The following is a 23164-nucleotide window of genomic DNA, read 5'->3' on the forward strand; positions in this document are numbered from 1 at the left end:
TAGTCATGTATAGAAAGAAGCGAATTGACCATTCATATCATGTACGCACACAACAAAAAATAAGCAACTAATATAAAACGAAAGACCACTTTGAAAATTCTATGTTAGCAATGTGTGGCAAGTTAAATTTGAGTTCTATAGTACATTCCAAAAAAAATTTTTTTTAACTTTGGTTTTCTATTTCTTGTTTCTATATATGATTTGCCATGTTCCCTTTCCCCTGCCTCTGTTTATGAAACCACGTGTTGAAATGTCATCATTCTCAGCCCAGATCCATTGTGTGACTCTTTTTGAGCACTGTCGACCCTCATTAGACATGTAATATGAATAAGAAACAAACTTTTGTTGTATTAAGACACTGGGATTTAGGGGTAGCCTATTCTAATTCACTATTTTTCTCATATTTTCCTTCACTAAGGAGAGTTTTGGCTAATTACCTCTAAATGAAAACATTCGAATAAATTTCTTCAGTCCCCATAAATAATTCAATTTCTGTATCACATTCCCACTTTGATTTTGTTGGGGAAGAAGAAATTTTCCTCTACCCTTCCAGAGTCTTCTGCCTGGTCAAAGAATTAGGTTGACATGAGACAGATTAACAAGAGAAAATCACACAAATTTTAATAACACATAACATGGGAGAGACCCAGGAAGACTGAGTAACTCACCAAAATGGCTGAAACCCTCACATTAAATACCATCTTTAGCTAAAGACAAGAGGATGTTGTGAGTAGTGGTTTGGGACTTCAGAGGGAGGAAGGCATTTCACAAGGATATAGAAGAGCGAATGTTTGGTAAATAAATGTTTGCTGGGCCATGCAGAGACAATGGAACACGGAAGTTTTAACAGACTTTGCTAGGTTCCTCCCTGTCTATACACCTAGTTCATACTATAGTTATGTATGGTGATAGCTTCCTTCAAAATTTCTTCCTGAGTCTTTTAGGCCTTGATTGTTTTCAGCTCAAAATAATCTGCATACCACAGACATATTGGGGTGGCAAGTTTTGCTCCCCTACAATTTCTTGTGAATTCTATTGAAAATAAACCTCTTCATTCTCCTCTAAACCAAACTCCTATCTTCTCATTTACTTTTTTCTCCATTGTAATTGTAGTATAGACTGCCATCCCACCAAGTACTGAGTTTCAAAGGAAATTCTGAACTAAGATGCAAAATACTACTCATGGTATGTTTGGTGATTCGTTGCTTTACCCTAGACCCCAGAACACACTTGCATAGGCAGTTTCTTTAACTTCCATTTGTCTATATAGCCCTTGAGAGTGGGAGTAAAAAGAAAAGGCTGCTATTAACCTATATGTGGGAATTTTCTTCGATGGAGCACTGTTGATTTTCTCCCTTTGAAGAAAAAATGTGAGCGTAGCAAACTGCCCTCCAGTGATTAAGAAGCCTGATATAGATAACTGGGGACGTGGCAAGGGTTCAAGCTCTAGTCAGTCCTCTCTTCAGTTGGAGAACACGGTAGGCAAGGTCCTGCAAGACCTGAAGATCTTGGCTTTTTGAGAAAAGTGAAAGTGATCTTCAATTTCATGGGAGAGTTCCTGGGTAAACAGTAGAACACAGACTCTGGAATACTGTCTTGGCTGTTAGAAGGAATTAGAAGAGCTGGCCCAGTGGGAAGGCCCATTTGAAAAGCCTGATGAAGCATCAGGTAAAGAGACTTAACTTCTGAAGGCAACACAGCAAGTCTTCCCATTGTAGTAGGTCCTAAATTCAGCTACTTAAGAATCTGGTGACAAGAGTCATGTGGATTTGAGGAAGCTCTCACCTGGACCCAAGTGAGAGGCAGGCAAACCGGCTAGGTTGACCAGCTGGGTTGACCTGGGGAGAAGTTGCCCTGCAGTCCACTTTGCAAATGTGGACGAGGCAGCCCTCAGGGACCCTTGCACTTAAGAGAGCTGGCCTCAGGGCCTCTGGGGCCCCTCCAGCTCAGAAATGGAGGCTGACAGGTTGCTCACCCCTGCACCCACCAGCATCACAAGAATAATGTAAGCTGCCTGATCTTCTCCATTTGATAGATTTGACAGAAGATTGCTTTCCTTTTTATCTAGTATCCTAATATTCATGGCTGTGCTCAAAAATAAATCTGCTTTGCCTTGTAACCACAAAAAAGCTCAATTAGCTTCACTTCTCTAACTATACTTTAGGATTAGAAAAGGAAATTAAAACAGAGATAAGCTTCCTTACTTCCATCCTTAATTCTGAGGGAAAGGAGTCAGGGAGTGGAATAATGGGGAAGAGGAAAAATGACACCTGAGGTCTGGCAGCACATGATGCCTGCCACTGCTGGCATGATATCCTTTCTATTCAGAAAGGCAGACAACTTCCCAGCTTCTCCTGATCAGAAAGGATGGCAACCCTCAAGGCTGAGCCATATCCTGTGTGCCCAGGATAGCCATGGCTTATACCTATTACTCTTATCACACTTCCTTTCACTCTCACAATCATTACACAACGAATGAAAAATTATATGCTTATCCTAGATATAAGCCATTTTCATCCCAAAGGAAAGAATGCCAGAAATTTGAATATTCTGCACTCAGTCCACAGACTGGAAAAAGGGGGCATCACTTTGCTGCTACTTTCTTCTTTGTCTGCAAAGCTCAAACTGATTAGCTTCTTTTTCTTGAGGTGCCTGGATTAGGGTGATTTACTTGAATGAGACCTATGAGGAGCCCAGGGAGACTGAAATGGGCCACTCGGAAAACTACTCAAATTAGTCTAGAAGCCACTCAACAACAACTGAAGATCTTTAAATAGAAGAATCAGCTGCAACAGATCAGGAAAGGTTAATCTGGAAGTTTATAAAAAGCACCTGGAAAACATCTGCAGCCATAAAAACAATCAGGTGTAAGATTATAGGGGCAGTTGGAATGGCAGCTAGGAAGTGTAAAAGAGTGGACCACACAGTGATGTCTTTAAGATACCTATGCCATTAACATTATCTGCCTATGATCCATATGAAGATTTCTGTACAAAATGAAATCCAGTTTATTACTTTAGTTTTTTACAGGTACTTTGACAGAAAAAGTTAAGAAAGCAGATCTACATTCTTTTTTTTTTAGATCTACATTCTTTTGGTGCAGTCCAACCAGTACAGGCAGGAGGGACAGCATCCCAAGAATATTCATAAAAAAATATAGTGTTTAGGAGCATGAGTTCTGGAGCAAGACTGTCTAGGTTCAAAAGTTAGCTCCACATCTTACTATGTAACCTTGGGTATGTTATTACACTGTCTCTTTGCCTCAGTTTCTCCAGGGTTCCCATGTTGCCTAATTGCAGGGGAGCACTACTTGCAACTGAATTCTGGTTTCTTTTTCTGGAAGAATTTGCAGCATCTGACTCTTAAGAGTTGTAATGCAGATCTAATGAGTAACATTAGTCAACTACTTAGAAAATTGCCTTTTCTATTAACAAACATTAGTCATTATTATTATTACTATGACTACTACTGCTATTCTACAACTAGCATTCTAATTTCTGATGTAAACATCGTATAAGGTCCCCTTTTATTAACAGCCACAGGAGCTCTGCTGGTGAAATATATAAGATGCCAAGGATCATGGGAGAAATGGAACTGGAAGTATGTATCAAGTCACCTTTCTGTTTTCATGTACCCAAAGGACCTGAAAAAATTGTTGGCCAGAAAAATAGCTTGAAAGCACCTATGCAAACATGCTTTAAGATCATATATTTTGACCTCAGTAAAATTATATATTAAAGCAAATGGTTAGAACTGAAAAGGAAGATATAAATCATAAATTCTACTTCTTTTACAGAGAAGGAAATAAATAGGTTCTTTTGAGAAACTGACCACGTGCCTCGACTTAAGTCACTGAGTTCACGGTAGTGGCTAGAGCCTGGGAATGAGAGCCCCTGGACTCGTCCCCAAACGCTTTTCCCACTTCCCACATAGAAGCGTCCTCTTGCAGTCTGACTGCTAAAAATTAACTCAATCCACTTTAAATATTCCTTTAGCATTCAATTTGCATCTATATAAGGGGAGAAATATTGTAAAAAAAGAAAAATACATTTTTTTCCCTCATTCCAAAAATTCTAAAAGGTTCTGTTTGGCCACAAGAGATAGCAAAACACATATATACATGCACACATACACACACAAGAAACAAAAGTACTTTGTTCTTATCTTTGAAGGTAAGAACTACCAAATTTAAATACTTAGAAATGATAGGAGGCTAGGTAGAAAAGGTGAGGACATATGAAAAGTAATTTTATTTTTGTTTAACCTTAAACTTACCAAACTACTTCTTTCTTTGAACAGCATTTATCTTGTCTGATACCCAGCTGCACTCATATTGGAAATTAGTGAAAACTACGTAATGATTCCACTTTGAAGTTATAACCATACAACTAAGATGTTTTGAATATAAGCCTATCTGTAAGTCAGATAAACTTTAAGAACTCTTAGTGTCTCTTCTTTTACAGAAATTCTATCTCTATCCTACTGTACTTCAGTTGATCAAGAAAACTAAAGGCAAAGGGCCAGAAAGCTAACTTCCTTAAAAATGAGACAAAAGGAAAAGTTTTTCCAACTACCACTATAAAGAAAAATTTTTCTTTCAAATACCAAATCAATTTTCTCAAGTGTACAATGAATTCTAATTTGATAGGTATTTTTCTTACTACTTCACTTCAAACAGTGACCTATACATTTGTTTAAACAATAATAATAATTAGGTACCTTTTATGTTTTTTCAGAATAAGAAAAGTTAAATGATGTGTTGAAGATACTACTAAAAATACTTCACCTTTTGAATATGGCCCCTGCATTGGAGATCTATAGGAATTTTTCCAATTAACTTTCAAATCTTCCCACAACATTTCTGTTTTAAAAAATATTTTTGAAATAATTTGAATGAATGCTCTACAAATCAAAAACCGATTCACAAGTCCCTATTACATAATCAACGATTTTATCAAGTTTCCTATATATGTTCTGTATCAGTTTTCTTGACTATAAGATGTCAATAATATGGAAATATTTTTAATAGAACAGAATATTTAATTACATCAGTTTCCCATAAACACACAAGTCATTTAATGATGTTTATATTGGCCATTTCCACTGGTTGGCAAGAGGCTCTTCCACTAAAGGCTCCCATGGTCTCCATTGCACCATTTTTCTTGCCAGACTTAGTTCATTTTCAGCCTGTTAATAAGAAATTTTTAAAAGATCATTTGATTATATTGTCTAATAGATATTTATCACAGCTAATAACTGAAATATAAACTAGTAGAGCTACTTCTTTCATATTAATACATAATAAGCTGTTCCACCATCACATGTTGAACATCATTAATTTAATTACCTTAATTCTCACAGCTACACAATCATCATGAGTAAGAAAGGATGGCTTTTGATTTCTTCTATTTGATTAAAATTTGCTTTTATAGTGTTCAAAAGCTTAGTTGGTGAGTTTTTGATCTTAATTGTCTGTTTCACCATTTAGACTACAAATTCTCTGAAGAAGTATGTCTCTTAATCTATGTTAATGGCTTTCAAACTTTATTTTACCATGGCCCACTGCTTAAAAACATTTTTTTTTAACTAAGGGATCCACAAGATACACATACAACTAAAACAAAACTAAAAATATCATCACCTTTACTAGCTGTCATACACTCTATTTTCTATTGAATGTAAAAAAAAAAATACTAGTCACAATCCACCTAAACTGATTTCATGATCCATAATCCTTTAGACACACAATCTGTAAAATTGTGATCTGTGAAGTGTAAGAGAATACAATAGTTGTATTTTTATTGATCAATCAAATCAATTTCCTTAATCAGATTATGTTACATTTAATTTTTCCTCTCAAACACAATTTACAACACATTTAACAAATATATTTTAGCTATCTTTTTTTTTTAAACATCTTTATTGGAGTATAATTGCTTTACAATGGTGTGTTAGTTTCTGCTGTATGACAAAGTAAATCAGCTATACATATACATACATCTCCATATCTCCTCCCTCTTGCATCTCCCTTCCACCCTCCCTATCCCACCCCTCTAGGTGGACACAAAGCACCGAGCTGATCTCCCTGTTTAGCTATCTTCTTATTTCACATTTTTTCCACAGCAAAAAGACCTATGACAACTCTGGCCAACTTAGAAGAAGAACACTGTTGAACACTTGTCAGGACATCAGAGAAAGAATTCAAACACAGAATGAATGCTTAGTTTCTATCAGAGGCTATAATTCTCCAGTTAAAAGGCAATGCCTCGGGACTTCCCTGGTAGTGTAGTGGTTAAGACTCTGAGCTGCTAATGCAGGGGGCCTGGGTTCGATCCCTGGTCCAGGAACTAGATCCCGCATGCATGCTGCAACTAAGAGTTCGCATGCCACATCTAAGGAGCCGGCAAGCCACAACTAAGGAGCCCGCGAGCCACAACTAAGGAAAAAAAAAAGGCAATGCCTCATTTATGCCAGTGGTGCGAAACAGCCAATCTATGTTTAGCAGCAACAGTCTAAATGTATATAAACAATGAGTTAAAAAGAGTAGATAAACAGAAATCTGGGGGTAGAGGTATTTCCTAATGCTGAAATGAGAAAATACTGATTAAAACAATCCCTAAGGATGACTCTCTCTCTGAATGCCCTTTGACTTTTGTCTCTTGAACATTCATGCCTTCTCTATGCCCCCAAAAAGTCACTGCATGCTTAGGAGGGTTCCTACCCTTGAACACCACTTAAGTCAGCCCTACTTCAGGGAGCTGGACTCAGCTGGCATGTGGTGCCTGTAACCACTCCCTCCCTCTTCTCCGGCTTCCGACACACTACCCTTTCCTCATTCCTCTCATATGTCCCTCTAGAAATGGGCTGTCCAGTACGGTAGCCACTATCTACCTGTGACTACTGAGTGAGCACTTGACATGTAGCTCGTTCAAATTCAGATGTGCTGAGAGTATAAAATACACACCAGATTTTAAAGACTTAGTATAAAAAAAAAGTAAAATGTCTTAATTTTTTACATTGATATGTTTCAATGATATTATTTTAGATCTACTGGGTTAAATAAAGCATTATTAAAATTTAACCTTAGCATAGCACATGAAAATTTGAGAACTGCACAGATAACGTAAAAGTACTTAATGTACCCTAAGACTATAACTGCATGATAAATTAATGTACTAGCTAAACTAAAGTTATGATCAAAGTGAAATCAGGTAAAGAAAGAGGAACAGAAGGAAGACAATAATAATAAGTTTGCATTAAATTCCCATAACACTTTATCTAGTACCATATCCAACCTGGCAAATGAATAGGAAGGCCAAGAAAATAGGCCTCTGAATGACTGAAACAGTCTACATTTATAGAAAGCTGTCTGAATACTCCATTCTTCTTTTAACAGAGCCATCTAACAATTCTTTCAAATTTATATATTATGTCTATTGGTAAGAGATTTTGATAAAATCAAGCAAGAAAATGTAAGAAAAAAATGTTTACTTTTTTTTAAATATGAAAAACGTAAAAATTACATGAAACAGAATTAAACATTTATCAGACCCTTATAAGGGGAAGACATTCTAAACCTATATATAATATTGGGAAGGAGGGGAGATTAAAAGGGGAGTGGGCAGAGGGAGAGTGATTTGACCAAGTAAAAAATTTTAAAACCTCTACATATGGGAGAGAATAGTTAAAGTCAAAAGGCAAAGAACAGACTAAAAAAAGAAAAAAAAAAAAAATATAGCAAAAATTTAAGGTTAATATCTTTTATTTGAAAAAAACCTCAAAGAAATATATAAGAAAAACACTAAAAACAAATGACAGAGTAAAAACCTTAATATAAATTACAAAACACAAAATACAAAAACATATTTTAAGAATTTAACCTTCAAGAGTCAAAACTACATTTTAATTTTATGACTCAAAAGATCTATATTTTTCCATATTAAAAATATAGTAACCCTTTAAAATGTAAAAATATATGTATCTAAAAAGATAATTATTCAAATAGCAATAACACTGTGTTACTAATTTGAACTAAGGGAAGGCTAACAAGAACATGCTAATTAAATTCTAAACTTCCAACAAAAGCCTCATAAATTCAAATTATAATCAATGATAAATATTTAACTGACATACATATGTCAGAGTATGCATTTTCTTATGTGGTTAGTCTTCTATTGGATGAATTGATATAAATTAAAAAGTTTAGTTTTCCTTTCTTTCTGGAATGTGAGTTTTGTACCTCTATAACATTGTGCCTTTGAACATTTGAAGCTAAACATCTGAATATTCAACTTTTCTTTACCTGAAGAATCACCTCTTCTATTTGGCCTCCCTGAAGTTGCTCTTCTAATTTTTTAACATTTGGTTCCTATAATTTAAGGGAAAAAAAGAAAAAAATAGTTAAAGAAGCACAAAAAGCACTTAATATGACAAATATAATTAATTTTTCTTTCATTGTACCCTTGCTAATTTTTACCAAATATCTGGTTAAGAGCCATTTCATCTCTCTACTATTTTATTGCTTTTCTGTCTTAATATTAAAAGTGTTAAACGTTTATTGATGTGCTTATCAAGGGTAAGAATATGTTTAATTCAGTTTTTCTAAAATATGGATTTTAAAATAATACTTTATTTTCTTAGTACTTCCTATATTTCCTCTTAAGCATTAGCATTAAAAATAAATGCTACCCTATGACCCAGAACTCTACTCCTAGGTATATGCCAAACAGAAATGCATAATACATTAACCAAATGACATGTTCAACAATGTTCACAGCAGCATAAATTACATCCCCAAACCAGAAACAATCCAAATGACCATATATAAGAGAATAAATAACTGTAGTATTTGAATATAATAGAATATTATAGAGCAATGAGAATGAACAAATTACAACTATATGCAACAACATAGATGATTCTCTTGAACATATTATTAAGCAAAAGAAACCAGACAAATACATATTGATGATTCCACTTATAAAAAGTTCAAAACCAGGCAAAATGAATCTGTGGTGTTAGAGGTCAGAAGAATAGTTATCTTCAGGAGGGTAGTAACCTTGAGAAGAACAAGAAAGGGTTTTGGCATTCTGGAAATGTCCTCTTTTTTGATTTAGTGTTGACATGTGTGATTACTTTGTGAAAATACATCAAGTTCTATGCTTATAATGTCTGCACATTTCTTTATGTACATTATTCTTCAATAAAAGGTTACCTGAAACTATCACAACATTGTTAATCGGTTATACTCCAATATAAAATAAGAAGTTAAAAAAAATAATTAAAAATAAAATAGCCACTGTGCTTCCCCACTTTGACTCCAAAAAAAAAAAAAATGTTAATATAGTAACTAGAACATTCAAAGACATATATTTATTTTCTAGTAGACCAAGCTTTTTGAGAGCCAGAAACCATGATCTATATATACACATGCATATGTAAATAAGGTGTAAATAGGGTAGCTTCTTGGCCTATAAATGGAGTGAAAAGAGGGAGAAAAAAAAAGTTACTTTCTACAGGAATTGGCATCTGTCTCAGGGCATCTGCTGGCTGACCCAAGATATCTCTATGGCTTGCTCCTCCACTTCCAACCAAGTCTTTGCTCATACATCTTCTTCTTAGTGAGAACCATTCTGATAATTTATGTTGTGGTAGGCTGGAATAATGCCTCACAAACTGTACATGAACTAATCCCTGGAATCTATGAATGTTACTTTATATGGCAAATATTTCGCAGATGTGATTAAGGATCTTGGAATGGGAAGATTATCCTAGATTATCTGAGTGAGCCCTAAATACAATTATAGGTGTCCTTATAAGAGAGAGGCAGAGGGAAATTACACATGGAAGAAGAAAAAGTAAAGACTGGAGTGACTCAGCCACAAGCCAAGGAATAACAAAAGCCACCACAGCTGGAAAAGGCAAGGAATGAATTCTATCCTAAAGCCTCCAAAGGGAGTACAGGCCTGCCGACACCTTGATTTTGGCCCCTGATACTAATTTTAGCTTCCAGAAATATAAGACAATAAATTTCTATTATTTTAACTCACCAAGGTGGTTGTAATTTGTTACAGCAATCATAGAAAACTAATACATATTGTAACACCCCTCATCACCCTCATACACACCATTCTTCCTTCTTCCTTCTTTAATTTCCTTCACTGCACTTACTATGTTCTAACACACTAATGGAATGTACTTTTTTTTTTTTTTTGCGGTACGCGGGCCTCTCACAGTTGTGGCCTCTCCCGTTGCGGAGCACAGGCTCCGGACGCGCAGGCTCAGCGGCCATGGCTCACGGGCCCAGCCGCTCCGTGGCATGTGGGATCTTCCCGGACCGGGGCACGAACCCGTGTCCCCTGCATCGGCAGGCGGACTCTCAACCACTGCGCCACAGGGAAGCCCTGGAATGTACTTCTTTATTCACTTATTTTTCCTATTTATTTCTTTGGCTCCCATCATTAATGTATAATCTCCAAGGCAGGGATTTTTATGTTTTGTTCATTGCCATGTAGGCACTAGCTTCCATGCCCAGAACCATACGTAGCATATGATAGACATGCATTAAGTGTTTCTTGAATAAATACAAAGTAGTTAGAAAAGAGAGGGAAACAAAGCAGATGAACATGTTTGAGAAAGACTGTTTAACTCAAAATGACTGAGCTATGAAGCCAAAAATTAATAACAAAACAGGGAAGCTGGTCACTGTCACGATACCCAGGAGGGAGAATGCAGAGAAGGCAAGGAATATTCAACATTACTTTCAACTCAGGAAAAGCCTGTGTTGGGAAAACAATTCAAAATTTGTCTTACTTAAGTTGGGTCAATAATGTGAGTTTTATTTACTAATGGCATAATGCCACCAAGCTTAATAAGGTACCATGTACTGAATGCTCACTATATGCTTGCACCTGTGTTAAGCACTGTACATATATAACCCATTCAGTCCTAACAACAAGTGTTCAAGGCAGGTATTATTATATCCAAGTTATAGATGAGGGAATTGAGACAGAGAAAATGGGCAATATGCCAACTCACAAAGTAAGTATTAGAGCTGAGATGAAAATTTTGGAAAGACCACAAACCAATGCTTTTCACCACTATGCTATTACTATCTCCCTAGTATAATCTGAAAAAAATATTTACTTTTATTTCCATTTTAGACTTAGACCCTTTATAATCATTACAATATTCCCTGAAGATTCCATGGCTCTATGGGCGGGATTAAAAATCTGTGTTAATTTTATCAAACAGCATTCAGCAATACAGCTATTACATAGCGCTTGGTGTTTTTAAAAATTATTTGTATACAGCCTTTTGGATAAACAAATATTTCTAAGGACCTTATTAAGTGTCAGGCACTAAGCTAGATTCTTGGGATAAAAAGATGAATGCAATTCACAAGTAGTTTATGGACTAGTACAGAAGACATAAAAGGCTTCACAGAGGAAGTGATGGATCTTGAGGACTGAGTAAGAACTGCCTGGCATACAAGGTAAGGGTATTCCAGGAAGAGGGAAGAGAAAATACAAAGAAACCAAAAATAAAATTGCATGGAACTCACATAACTGTCAGAAGTCTGGTATTACTGAAGTATAGTGTACAAAACAAGAAATGACAAGATAAGACTGAGAAGATAACTTAGAGCCAGACCTTGGGGGGGCTTCCATACCATGCTAAAGACTTCATTCTATAAGCCAGTGGCTCCCAAACCTGGCTATACGTCAAAATCATGCAGATAAAGGTAGCTAGATGAGTTTCACACAATCAGCCCAGCATAAATCCTTAAATTCAGCCTTTGAGAAACACTGAACAGGAAACCACAGTAAGGTTTTAAGCAGGAAGATCTCATGATCAGATTTACATATTGGAAAAAAAACTCTATTGGCAGTGTGGGGCATATAATGAAATATGATAGAACTAAACACAGACCAATTTAGTTATAAGGCAACTGAACAGCCTAGTTCAGAGAAAAGAATTTTAGAACTATTAAGTGAAAGCAATGACAGTGAACTCTTCTTTGGGTGACATTGGCAAAAGTAAAGGAAAATATAAGGATAAGTTTCCTTTTTCTTTTAAGGTAGGAAAAAGCTAAATACATTTTGAGGCTAACTAAAAGATGATAATAAAATGGAAGGCTAAAAGAAAAACAGAGAAGAAATGATTAAAGGGGAACACGGTTATGGAGAAGGAAAGCAGAGAATAAAAGACAGTTGAAGAGACTGACCTCATGAAAAGAAAAAGAAATTTCTTACTATGAGATGGGAAAACATGCATAAGCCCATTTTCCTTAAAGAAAGATGAATTCAAAAGAAATGTTAATTTCCCCTTTAGAGACCTGTAATCTGTGAATTACTTCCAGAACTGCCAAGATAAGAATAAAAACTCCAAATCGAATTGCACCGGTTTGCCATATACCTGCAGAAAATGTAAGAATTCTCTCTGGACTACAGAGTTTGGTGATCTAATAATAAGAAAACTATATTAGGGCCACTTATTACATGTATAAGTGGTCCTAAACTTTTGGAGTTTATGAACACTATTTTGGATAATTACAAAAGTCCATGAAATAACTGCTAGTGTGGAAATTTAACAACAGTGCAATATAGTTTGGTATAAAAGAAGTAGCAGCAGTCTATTGTGTGCCTGTCTAGGGCCTTTGATTCAGAAGCTGTAAAATGCTTGTATTAGTCTTCCTGGGCTGCCATAACAAAATACCATACATAGACTGGATGGCTCAAAGATGAAAAATTTATTTTCTCACAATTCTGGATACTGGAAGTCCAAGGTCAAGGTACGACAGAGTCCGTTTCTGGTGGGAGCTCTCTTCCTGGCTTGCACACAGCGACCTTATTGCTGTGTCCTTACATCGCAGAGAATACGAACTCTCTGGTATCTCTTCTTAGAAGGACACTAATCCTACTGGATCAGTGTACCACTCTTATGATCTCATTAACCTTAATTACTCCACACTGCAGGGTTAGGGCTTCAACATGTGAATTTGGGAGGACACAAACTTTCTGTCCATAACAAAGCTCAATATAATTTTTGGTAGTTAAGAGACTAACTTGGTCCTCTTCTTTTTATAACAAAGCACTTTTTAAAAGTTATTCCTGACAGTTGTTAAACACAATATACATATTTTTTTCGGTTTTGTTTTCATTCTTCTCTATTCTAAAACTAGAAAAATGAAATAAAGATTGATATATCTATAGATAAGAAGTAAAAGATCAATAAAGGATTAGACAGGTAAGAGAGATAAATGAAAGCTATAATGTTAACTTAAGGAAGGGACTTGATCTTATTCTTTCACTCCTGTATTTACAGTGACTGTCATATAAAAAGTACTCAATAAACAGGAGTTTGATGAATGAAAGGGAGAAAGGATGGAAGAAACGCACGGAGGGAAGGAGAATAGAAAGGAGAGTCTGCAGAATATGCAAAAAGTAATCAACTGAATTTTTTATTTTTTTTTTGTTAAATGTTGCATTGGATACCATACATCCAAGAAAACAAAATCAAGTTAGCTACTTACCGCTTTAACCATACTCAGCCTCTCATTTGTAATCTGTTCTGTATACTTTCTATATGCTGCATTTTTAGGGATTTGTCCAAGAACATCAAGAATCTTTGTATACAATATTTTTAGCCTCTGAAAAGACAAAAAATACAAATTTCCAGTTTAAAATGTCACCAAAGATTTAAAAAGTCTCACCGATTATTAAAAAAAAAAAATTCACAACTATTTTTTAAAAAAGCATTTAACTTTTCCTTGCTGCAACTTCTTCATGTCTATGCCTATCGATCCCTTTACAGCTTAGGAAAAATGTGAATATAAAGATGGAAACTTTTCATATTTGTATGTATGACAAAAGTTGTACAGAAGTTAAAGGTATGATAACAAAAATAAAACTGCATTCTAACTTATTGCTAACAATCTTTTTGGTAAATTAAATCACTTACTAAATCAGTATGTCTCAAATTGAGGTCCTAAGCACCGCAAATTCTGATTTTTAAAAAATTTTTTATTTGGATTTCTATAGAAATAGAAAAATATATAAGCAGTATATTATCAGTATGATCAAATTTAACGGAATGTAGTGATGATACTTCAGTGCTTATGCTTAGTGACTATGATCAAGTTGGTACGACGTGAAGATTTCACCACAGGCTCAACAGAAAAAAGCAGCAAGAAAACTGAGTCACTGCACATATTAAAGCAGCACATATTAAAGCACACTGAACTTAAAGGTCAATACAGCAGCCAGCAGTAAAGTCATACGATAAAAAGTTGTTATAGTAGACCCTAATTCACAGTTCATAAATATTAAGTATAATCATAAATATACATATGTGATGAGAATTTTTCATTATTTCTTTGAAATTTAATTTGAAATTTGTTTTAGTTTAATTGTATGAAACCGGAGATGCTAATACCTAATTTCATTCATATATGTTCACCATATATATGAATAAACAAAACCAACCTTAAGGGCCTCTAAGAATCATTTTTCTTAAAAAGTACTCTGCATATTTAGACATTACTTCTATATTTGAATATGATGTTCTGTAATAGAGGGTATTTTACTATACTAATGTAGAGCTTGTTAGATAACATATAATCTAAATTGTGTGTGTGTGTGTGTGTGTGTGTGAGTGTGAGTGAGGGGTGGTTTAGCCTCATTTCTTCTCAATTTTAGCAAAGGGCATGACAATAGAAAGGCCTGGTAAGAGACATGGATTCTAAAATGGGGATGTTAATAATATCAGCTTCGTAGGATTTTGTATAACTTAGAACAGTACCTGGCGCACATAAGTTTCAATAAATGTTAGCATTATTATTCTATTGGGGAAAGAAGAGTCACATCAGCAGATGTCAGAGAAGGTTTCATAGAAAAGGCAGCATCTGGGATAGACCTAGAGGGATGGTAGGACTTAGACATTTGAAGATGTTAGAAAAGGCAATCTTACACATAGAATACATACAGAGGACTGAATGGCAGAAAATACAGGTAATGTAAAGTAATTATTATATAGTTCTATTTCCCTTGAACTGTGTTGTCTAATATAGTAGCCACTAGCCAAATTTGGCCATTGAGCACTTGAAATGTGACAAATCTGAACTAAGATGTGCTGTTAAGTGTAACTACACACTGGATTTTGAACATTTAGTATGAAAAAAAGACTATAAAATATCATTAATTTTTTATATTGATTATATATTGAAATGGTAATATTTTGGATATGTTAGGTAAAATAAAATATATTAACTTTTTCCTTATTAAAAAAAAAGTGACTCCTAGAAAATTTTGTACTACAAGCATGGTTTATATTTATGACTTGCATTATATTTTTATTGGACAGCACATGGCTAGAATATAGGACACAGAGAAAATGCTTTGGAGATAAGGTTGGAGAAAAAGCAAATCAGACTGTATATGGTTCTGCATGGCAAGTTAAAGCATTTGGGCTTTATTATGTGGGCAATTAAAAGATTTAGGGAAATTGTGATTAGATGTGTGCTTCAGAAAAATTAATCTGGCAGTAGTGAGTTAAAAGAATAGGATAAAGGAGCAACAGAGTAGAAGGTCAGTAACAAGGTTGTTGCAATTCTCTACACAAGAACAAGGGACTAAACTGTGGTAATAATAGTAGGACAAAAAAAGAGAGGTCATAATGGAGAGTTGTTATAGAAAAGGATCAACAAAATTCATCGCTGGAGTGAACATGAAGATAAAAGAGTGTAAGAGAAGTATCAACTATGATGTCCAATTCCCAGCCTGCAGAGTAGAAAGACTTTGATACCATCAAGAAAAATACTCCACAGTGGAAGAAACAGATTTAGAAAGGGAAAACCATGAGTTCAGTTTTAGACAATGAGTCTAAAGGCATTATGAACTCATAACGAGTACAAGACATTAACTCAACAAACATTAGTTACTGAGCACATACCATGTGCTAGCATAGTTCTAGCAGTGAACAAAAGAATAAAAAATTCCTGTCTTGATGATAACCTACAGTCCAGTAGAGAGAGACAACATACAAGATAAATCAGTAGAATACAGTCCGTTGAATAGTGATCTGGAGAACCACTGTAAGCACTTTTGTATTTAGAGTGAAATGGAAAAGCAGTGGTGAATTCTGAGGAAAGGAGTCACATGACTTGACTCACATTTTAGCAGGCTGACTTTTGTTGAAAAAAGATCAAACTGAGGCAGTGAAAAGCAGGGAGAGGCAGTTAGGAAGCAAATGCAATTATCCACAGCCATGATGATGGCGGCTGAGAATACGGTAGTAGAGGAGGTGGTGAGAAGTAATCAAAATTTGGATATAGGGCTTCCCTGGTGGTGCAGTGGTTGGGGGTCCACCTGCCGATGCAGGGGACACAGGTTCGTGCCCCGGTCCGGGAGGATCCCGTGTGCCACGGAGCGGCTGGGCCCGTGAGCCATGGCTGCTGAGTCTGCGCGTCTGGAGCCTGTGCTCCACAAGGGGAGAGGCCACGACAGTGAGAGGCCCGCGTACCGCAAAAAAAAAAAAAAGGATATAATTTGAAGGTAGAACCCAGAGGATTTACTGAAGTACCCAATGTGGGGTGTGAGAGAAAGAAAAGAATGAAAGATGATTTCAAGGCTTTTGACTGAGTGAATAGAAAAATGGAACTGCTGTTCACTGAGATGAGCAAACCTGAGAGAAGAGCAGGTTTTAGGGAGAAGATCAGGAACCCAGTTTTGGGCATGTTAAGTTTAGGTTGCCTGCCTGACATCCAAGTGGAGATGTCCACTAAGTAATGAAATATACAAGACTTCCATAAAGGGAGAGGTCAGTGTGCTTGCCACGGAAACCCAAGAGCTATCAGTGTGTAGGTGGTATTTAAAACCATCGGAATGGGTCCAGACACCAACAGAGAGCAAATACAAATAGAGAAAAGACCCAAGAACAAAGTCTTAGAACTCCACCATTTAGAAGTAGGGATATGAGGGATAAGCAGAAAAGGAGAAGGCCAAAAGAAGTAGGGGAAAAAAAACACACCAGGAGATTGAGGTGTCTTGAAGCACAGAAAAGTGTTTGATGGACAGTGCCAGATAAGTCAAATGCTGCTATTGGGTTAATAAAGATGAGAAACGTGAGCTGACCATCGGATTTAGCAGCATGGTGACCTTGAAAAGAACAGTTCTGGCCAAGCCTGACTGGAGTGCCTTCAAAATGGATAAGAGAAATAGGAGACCGTTAAGTACAGGTAACTTTTGAGTTACCTGTAAAAGGGAAGGAAGGAGAGAAATGGCGTGATTATAGGAGGGAGGAGAACGATCCAGGGAGGTCTTTTTTTTTTTTTTTTTGATGGAAGAATGTCTGAATACTGACGGGAAAGACCTACTAGAAGAGAAAACTGATGACAAAAGGCGGCAACTGCTAGGCCGCTATCTTTGGTAATCGAAATTGTACAGAATCTAAGGCACCTAAGAAAAGGTGAGGCGGGGGAAAAGGTGGGAAATGGCGATACAGATCTGGGAAGACACTCGCAAAAGTACCAGTGAGCCACTAGAATGCCACGGAAAAACTCAACAAGAAAATGGTTTGAGAAAGAGATCATGGCAAAACAACCAAACAAAAACGTGGTACCAGATAAACCAAGTACTAAATACCGCTGTTGACTCCAGAGCTCACGCTGAGTTGTAATTTGGGGCTTGCAATATCCGTATCCCGTTAACCATTGAAGAAACAAGGTCGCAGGGTGCTAGGCTTCCTTGGAAACTCAGGAAGGAAGAAAAGAAGTACATACCTCGTGTGGACTCTCACATACAGCCAATCCCACAAGGCCAGTGGTCTGTTCAAAAAACAAAACACGATTCGTGCTGTTTACTACAATTCCCCGCGTACCCACGCTAAGACAAGCAAAACCACTACTGTTCTGGCTTAAACCGGCCTAAAACCAGCTACCGGTCTCTCAAAGCCGCTGGTTCGGAGTTTTCTTCTCCCTCTCCGATCGGAGCCGCTAAACTGGTCACCCCTAAGGGCAGAGCAAAATGAGTCCCCCAGAAGCACCGCCAAGCCCGTGACAGTTCCGGACACCACCCGCGGGCTGACTCCATCCCCACAGTCTAAATTCCGTCAGTGACCTCCACCCGCCTCACCTTCTTCAGCAAGCCCGCCATGACAGCGCCGAGCAACCAGGACGCGCAGCCCTCTGGGAACTCGCCCAGACCCGCTCAATCCACCACAGAGGCCGCCATTCCGTCACCTTGGAAACAGCTTGGCCCCGCCCCCTAAGGCTCTTTACCGGCGCAAAGGCTCTGCACCGCCCATTCCTAAAAGAAAAAGTGACGCATGCGCAATGAGTGCACAAAGCCTCTAAACCAGGAGGGTGGGGCAAAGGTTACGTTAGGTGTCTTATGTCTCAGTTCTTGTCTCTCTCACGCTGCCTGCCTACCCAAAGGTTGGGGGAAACCCTCCAAGCTACAAAAACACACCAGGAGATTGAGGTCATAGTCGCTCTAGGAACCTGCATTAGTCTTAACGTTTGGTGAATTCCTCTCTTCTACAGCGTAGTGTGCAGTAAAATGAGGGTGGTCGTGGAGCTATCGTCTAAGTGATCTCTTAGGTGCAAAGGTTAGTTCAGTATCCTCAGTCTTATGAGGCAAAGCAGAGCCAGAGGACACTTCCCATCGCAAGCCTTTTCTCTTTCATTTTACTCACTGAAGTACAGCATCCATTTTCTCATTTTCCCAGGTGAAGTGATACCGGACCATACCCCTTTTTTTCACTTACCTCTACAAACATGTACTGAACACCCGTTATGTGTTAGTTGCTGGGACATAGTTTTAAAACAGCATCTCACATCGCGAGATTTACAGAACAATGACGAAGACATGCATTAATAGGTAATTTGTTAAGTGTTCCAAAAGAGGTTTGTGCCAAGTGCAATGGTAGCAGGGAAGAAGAAACAACTGAAAATTGTGGGATGACTGGAGTTAAAAAGGGCATTTGCTTAAAAAGTCAATGGGAGAAGAGCACAACAAATTGAGAATATATATAACTTAAATGTTAAAACAACCCACAGAATGGGAGAAGATTTTTGCAACCACATATAATCACCAAAAGATAAGTGGTGCCTAGAACATGTAAGGAACTTAACATAAATCAGTAAGAAAAGAACTATGAATTGGGAGATTGGGCTTGACATATATACACTACTATGTATAAAATAGATAACTAATGAGAACCTAATGTATAGCACAGAGAGCTCCATTCAGTGCTCTGTGGTGACCTAAATGGGAAGGAAATCTAAAAATGAGGGGATATACGTATATGTATACTGATTCACTTTGCTGAACAGCAGAAACTAACACAACATTGTAAAGCAACTATACTCCAATAAAAATTAATTTTTAAAAAAAAGAACTAATAACCAGAACAGGTCTTCCTGCTTCCATTCTTGCCTACCTCTCTGGAATATATTAAATGAGTTAATATATGTAAAGTGCCTGACTCAGTGCATGGAACACAGAACCACACAAGTGATTTTGTTATTTTTTATTTTGCTACTGTCTCAACCCAGTAGCTAGAATAATCCTTTTAGAAAATACTTCGTTCAAAATTCTTCCATGATTTTTCACTCAAGGTGTAAAAACCACAGTTCTTGCATCGCCTACAATGTCTCACATGACTGTCCCCTCTGCCCCTCACCTCTCAGACCTAACCTTCTAGCCCCCTTCTCTATACTCAGGTAGCTGCTCTTCTAACCCTTTCTTTGGAAAGCCCTTCCACCACCACCAGATGGGTGCATGACTCACTCTCTCACCCCTTTCAAATCTTTGCACAGTTTTACCTTCCCAGTGTGGCCCGCCCTGGCCGTGAGATTTAAAACTGCGGATTGCCACAAAGACATTCCTTACCCTCTTCTCTGCTTCAGTTTTCTTCATAGCCCTTAGCAACTTCTAATATGCTATCTAATTATCTTAGTTATATTGTTTTTGGGTATCATCCTTTCTAGAATATAAGCCATATGTGAATGGAAATTATTTTCTACTATATCGCATGTGCCTGAAATAGTACCTGGTACATAATAGGCACCCAATTAATATATTTTTAGTGAATACAGTAGAAAAATAAACAAAAAAATGACTAGACAATTGACAGTAATGGAAACAGGATGAGTCAACAGACATGAAAAGGACTCAACCTCCCTGTTAAACAAGGAAATGCAAATTAATTATAATTTTACTGCCATCTTATGGACAAAAATTAAGGACTTACAATACCAAGTGTTAGCAAGGGTGTAAAGCAACAGGAATACTCATACACTGCTGATGGGAATGAATTGGTATAATCACTTTGGGGAATAATTTTACAGTAGTTAGTTGAAGATGTGCAAAACCTATGACTGAAAGCCATGGGTGGATTTGAATTTTGTCCCTTTGGGCACAAACTGACACTGAGTAATAGATTAGCTTGATCATATGCTCCTCTCTTCTCTTAGAATAGCTGCCCCTAGAAACATGAGCTATGGGGATATAATCTTTCCAGTTCAGATTACCCAAGAATTAGGCTTTACCATAACTTGCATCATAAGTTCCAACTTCTAGTATTTAAATCATCCACTATTACAATTCAGGACAGAGTAAATATATAGTAATGAATATGCATGTGTCAATGGCATTTTAAAGATACACATGTGCATGGATGTAAACACATACATAAAGTAACTATTGATTTGGAACAAGTCATCTGATGTACCTGTTTACTTCTACAAAGGTGATATATATATTTGGACACACTAGATTAGATTCAGAAAACCACATTAGGACTGGGAAGAAATGCCCCTCTTTTTCAAACCAGACAATGCTGAAATAGTCACTGGAACTTAGATGAATGGAAGTTTATGAGGTCACAGTCTTTGTTCCCTGTCTCTCCAGATTCTTAGAATTTTTGCCATTGTGGGATGTGTTCTAGAATGTAGAATCATGGGATTATAAAAGATGCATGTGTTTTCATTGGTTGTAACTTTGGGTTCAGGCTTCTGCCGTATGACATTTGCTGAAGACACCACTGCTAAACAGACCTAGCTGATCCTGGCTAAGGTACTGCATAGATAACCAGTTCTATGTGGTGGGAAATTGTGTTAAGTTTTCTGAGCTAATCCCTTTGCAGAGGTGTGGGGCTATGTATGGAAGGGGCTTGATAGTGGTGTCCTATGGCTGGTGGCTGTAGAATTAGCTACAAAGGGAAATCAACCCTGGCATTTGTGATATCAGAAGGGGATTTGGGAATGTCTTAATGTGAGTAGCAAGAGCACCAAATGCACTATATTCTGAGGTAAGAGTTCCCAGATAAATGTTGGAATCCTCGTCAGGAAGGAGACAGATGTACAAAAGTTCTTCTGCAAATAAAGTTAGCAGGCCAGGTAACTTAGAGTTAAAATCTGTAACACAATTTTCTCTGCAGGACCTCTAGCCTACCCAACAAGGGAGTTCTTGTTTCTCCAAAATTAATTAACTGGAAGGGTTAGGACCTCCTACACTGCTTCTTAATGACACAGACTCTTTTGTGAAGGGCCAGATCTTACCCAAAGTTAAACTGTTAGAGTATTTGCCTAGAATATCTTCTCAGGAAGATTTTACCTGAGAGAGGGATGAGAAAAGGAAGAAAACATCTCAGTTTTCAGGGCAGGAGAAGCTCATTCCTGAAAATCTAGAGGGGATGAGTACTGCCTTGGTCACTTTCCCCTTAGTTTTCATGTCAGGGGGCAGAAGTGAAAATAATCTCAACTCAGGGAGTGTTCTTTCCTCTCCCAACTTGGTAACCAAAAAAATTCATTTTTCTGAAGTTAGTTCTTAGAACAGACCTGACATATTAAAATGCTAATAGTTTGGATATTATCCATCTCTTATGCCTCCATTCATATCAGGCGTGTTCAAAACGATTTGGATTTTTTTCCTGGATTCTTCTTTATCTATGCTACGGATACTTCTAAAAAGTGTTCGTACCAGATAACTGGGTGTTTCCAATATGGTAGTTTTTAGAACTTCATTCTAAATTGGGCTGTAAGTCAGATAAAAGCCATTACCCAGTTTTATCTGAGTGGCTATTGGCTTCCAGGTGTTTGACTTGTCTAATGTGTAAAAATGGAGCTAACCAACACTCCCACCCAGATTTGAATTAAGTTTAAAAATTGAGATTAAACATAGGCTATTGAAAAATAGAGAGAACCTATGGGACGATGGAATAATAAAGATGTCTGTGGGGACATATCTAGCCCCATTTCTATGTATGAAATGCTGCCACTTCTTATTTAAAAGCAAGAAGGAGGGACTTCTGTGGTGGCACAGTGGTTAAGAAGCCATCTGCCAATGCAGGAGACACGGGTTCGAGCCCTGATCCGGGAAGATTCCACATGCCGCGGAGCAACTGAGCCTGTGCGCCACAATTACTGAGCCTGCGCTCTAGAGCCTGCAAGCCACAACTGGACCTGAGCACCACAACTACTGAAGCCCGTGTCCCTGGAGCCCATGCTCCGCAACAAGAGAAGCCACTGCAAGGAGAAGCCTGTGCACCGCAACAAAGAGTAGCCCCCGCTCGCCACAACTAGAGAAAGCCGGCACGCAACAACGAAGACCCAACGCAGCCAAAAATAAATGAATAAATTAATTAATAAAAGCAAGAAGGAAAAAAAATGATGAAAGGCAGGAAGTTGTTTGAGGAAATAAAAACTATTTTGTGAGACTAAAATAAATATTTATTAACATAAGAATATACTAATAAAATGGTAATAAAACAATAATTATTTAAAAAATATTTTAACAGACTTTAGAAATAGGAAGATAAAATTAGGTATAAGAAAAAAGTTGAAAATGATGAAAAGATATAATAAATGTCAATATTGTATTTTTAACTAGTCTCTTCCAAAGTAAAAGGACAAATTAAGTGAAATAAAATAACCAAGATAAAAATGGGAGGAGGGGGAGACAACAGCTAAAGTAGAGAAGGGACTTCAGAAATATGAGAGGAAGCATATGACTATTTTTAAAAACTGGATAAGCAGCAGAAAAACTAAATAATCTTTCATTAAACAAATGTATATTGATTGCTTACTTTGTATCAGAAGCTGCAGTGGGTCCTAGGGTTCTGTCAGTGAACCAGACTGACAGGTCTCAGTCATCAGGGACCT

General features: G+C 37.1%; 1 protein-coding gene across 1 annotated transcript; it reads right to left on the bottom strand.

Annotated features, from left to right (window-relative positions):
• Positions 1-4227: 4227 nt before the first annotated feature.
• Positions 4228-18250, bottom strand: NDUFA5 (NADH:ubiquinone oxidoreductase subunit A5). The gene is made up of 5 exons (XM_060020814.1): positions 18132-18250; positions 17780-17824; positions 13535-13651; positions 8303-8368; positions 4228-5187 (listed from the first exon to the last, which is right to left on the bottom strand). The coding sequence occupies exons 1-5, from the start codon at positions 18150-18152 to the stop codon at positions 5086-5088; spliced, it is 351 nt and encodes a 116-aa protein (XP_059876797.1). The 5' UTR covers positions 18153-18250; the 3' UTR covers positions 4228-5085.
• Between the last annotated feature and the right edge of the window lie 4914 nt (positions 18251-23164).

Source organism: Delphinus delphis, chromosome 9, assembly GCF_949987515.2.
Source record: "Delphinus delphis chromosome 9, mDelDel1.2, whole genome shotgun sequence".
Taxonomy (NCBI): Eukaryota; Metazoa; Chordata; class Mammalia; order Artiodactyla; family Delphinidae; genus Delphinus; species Delphinus delphis.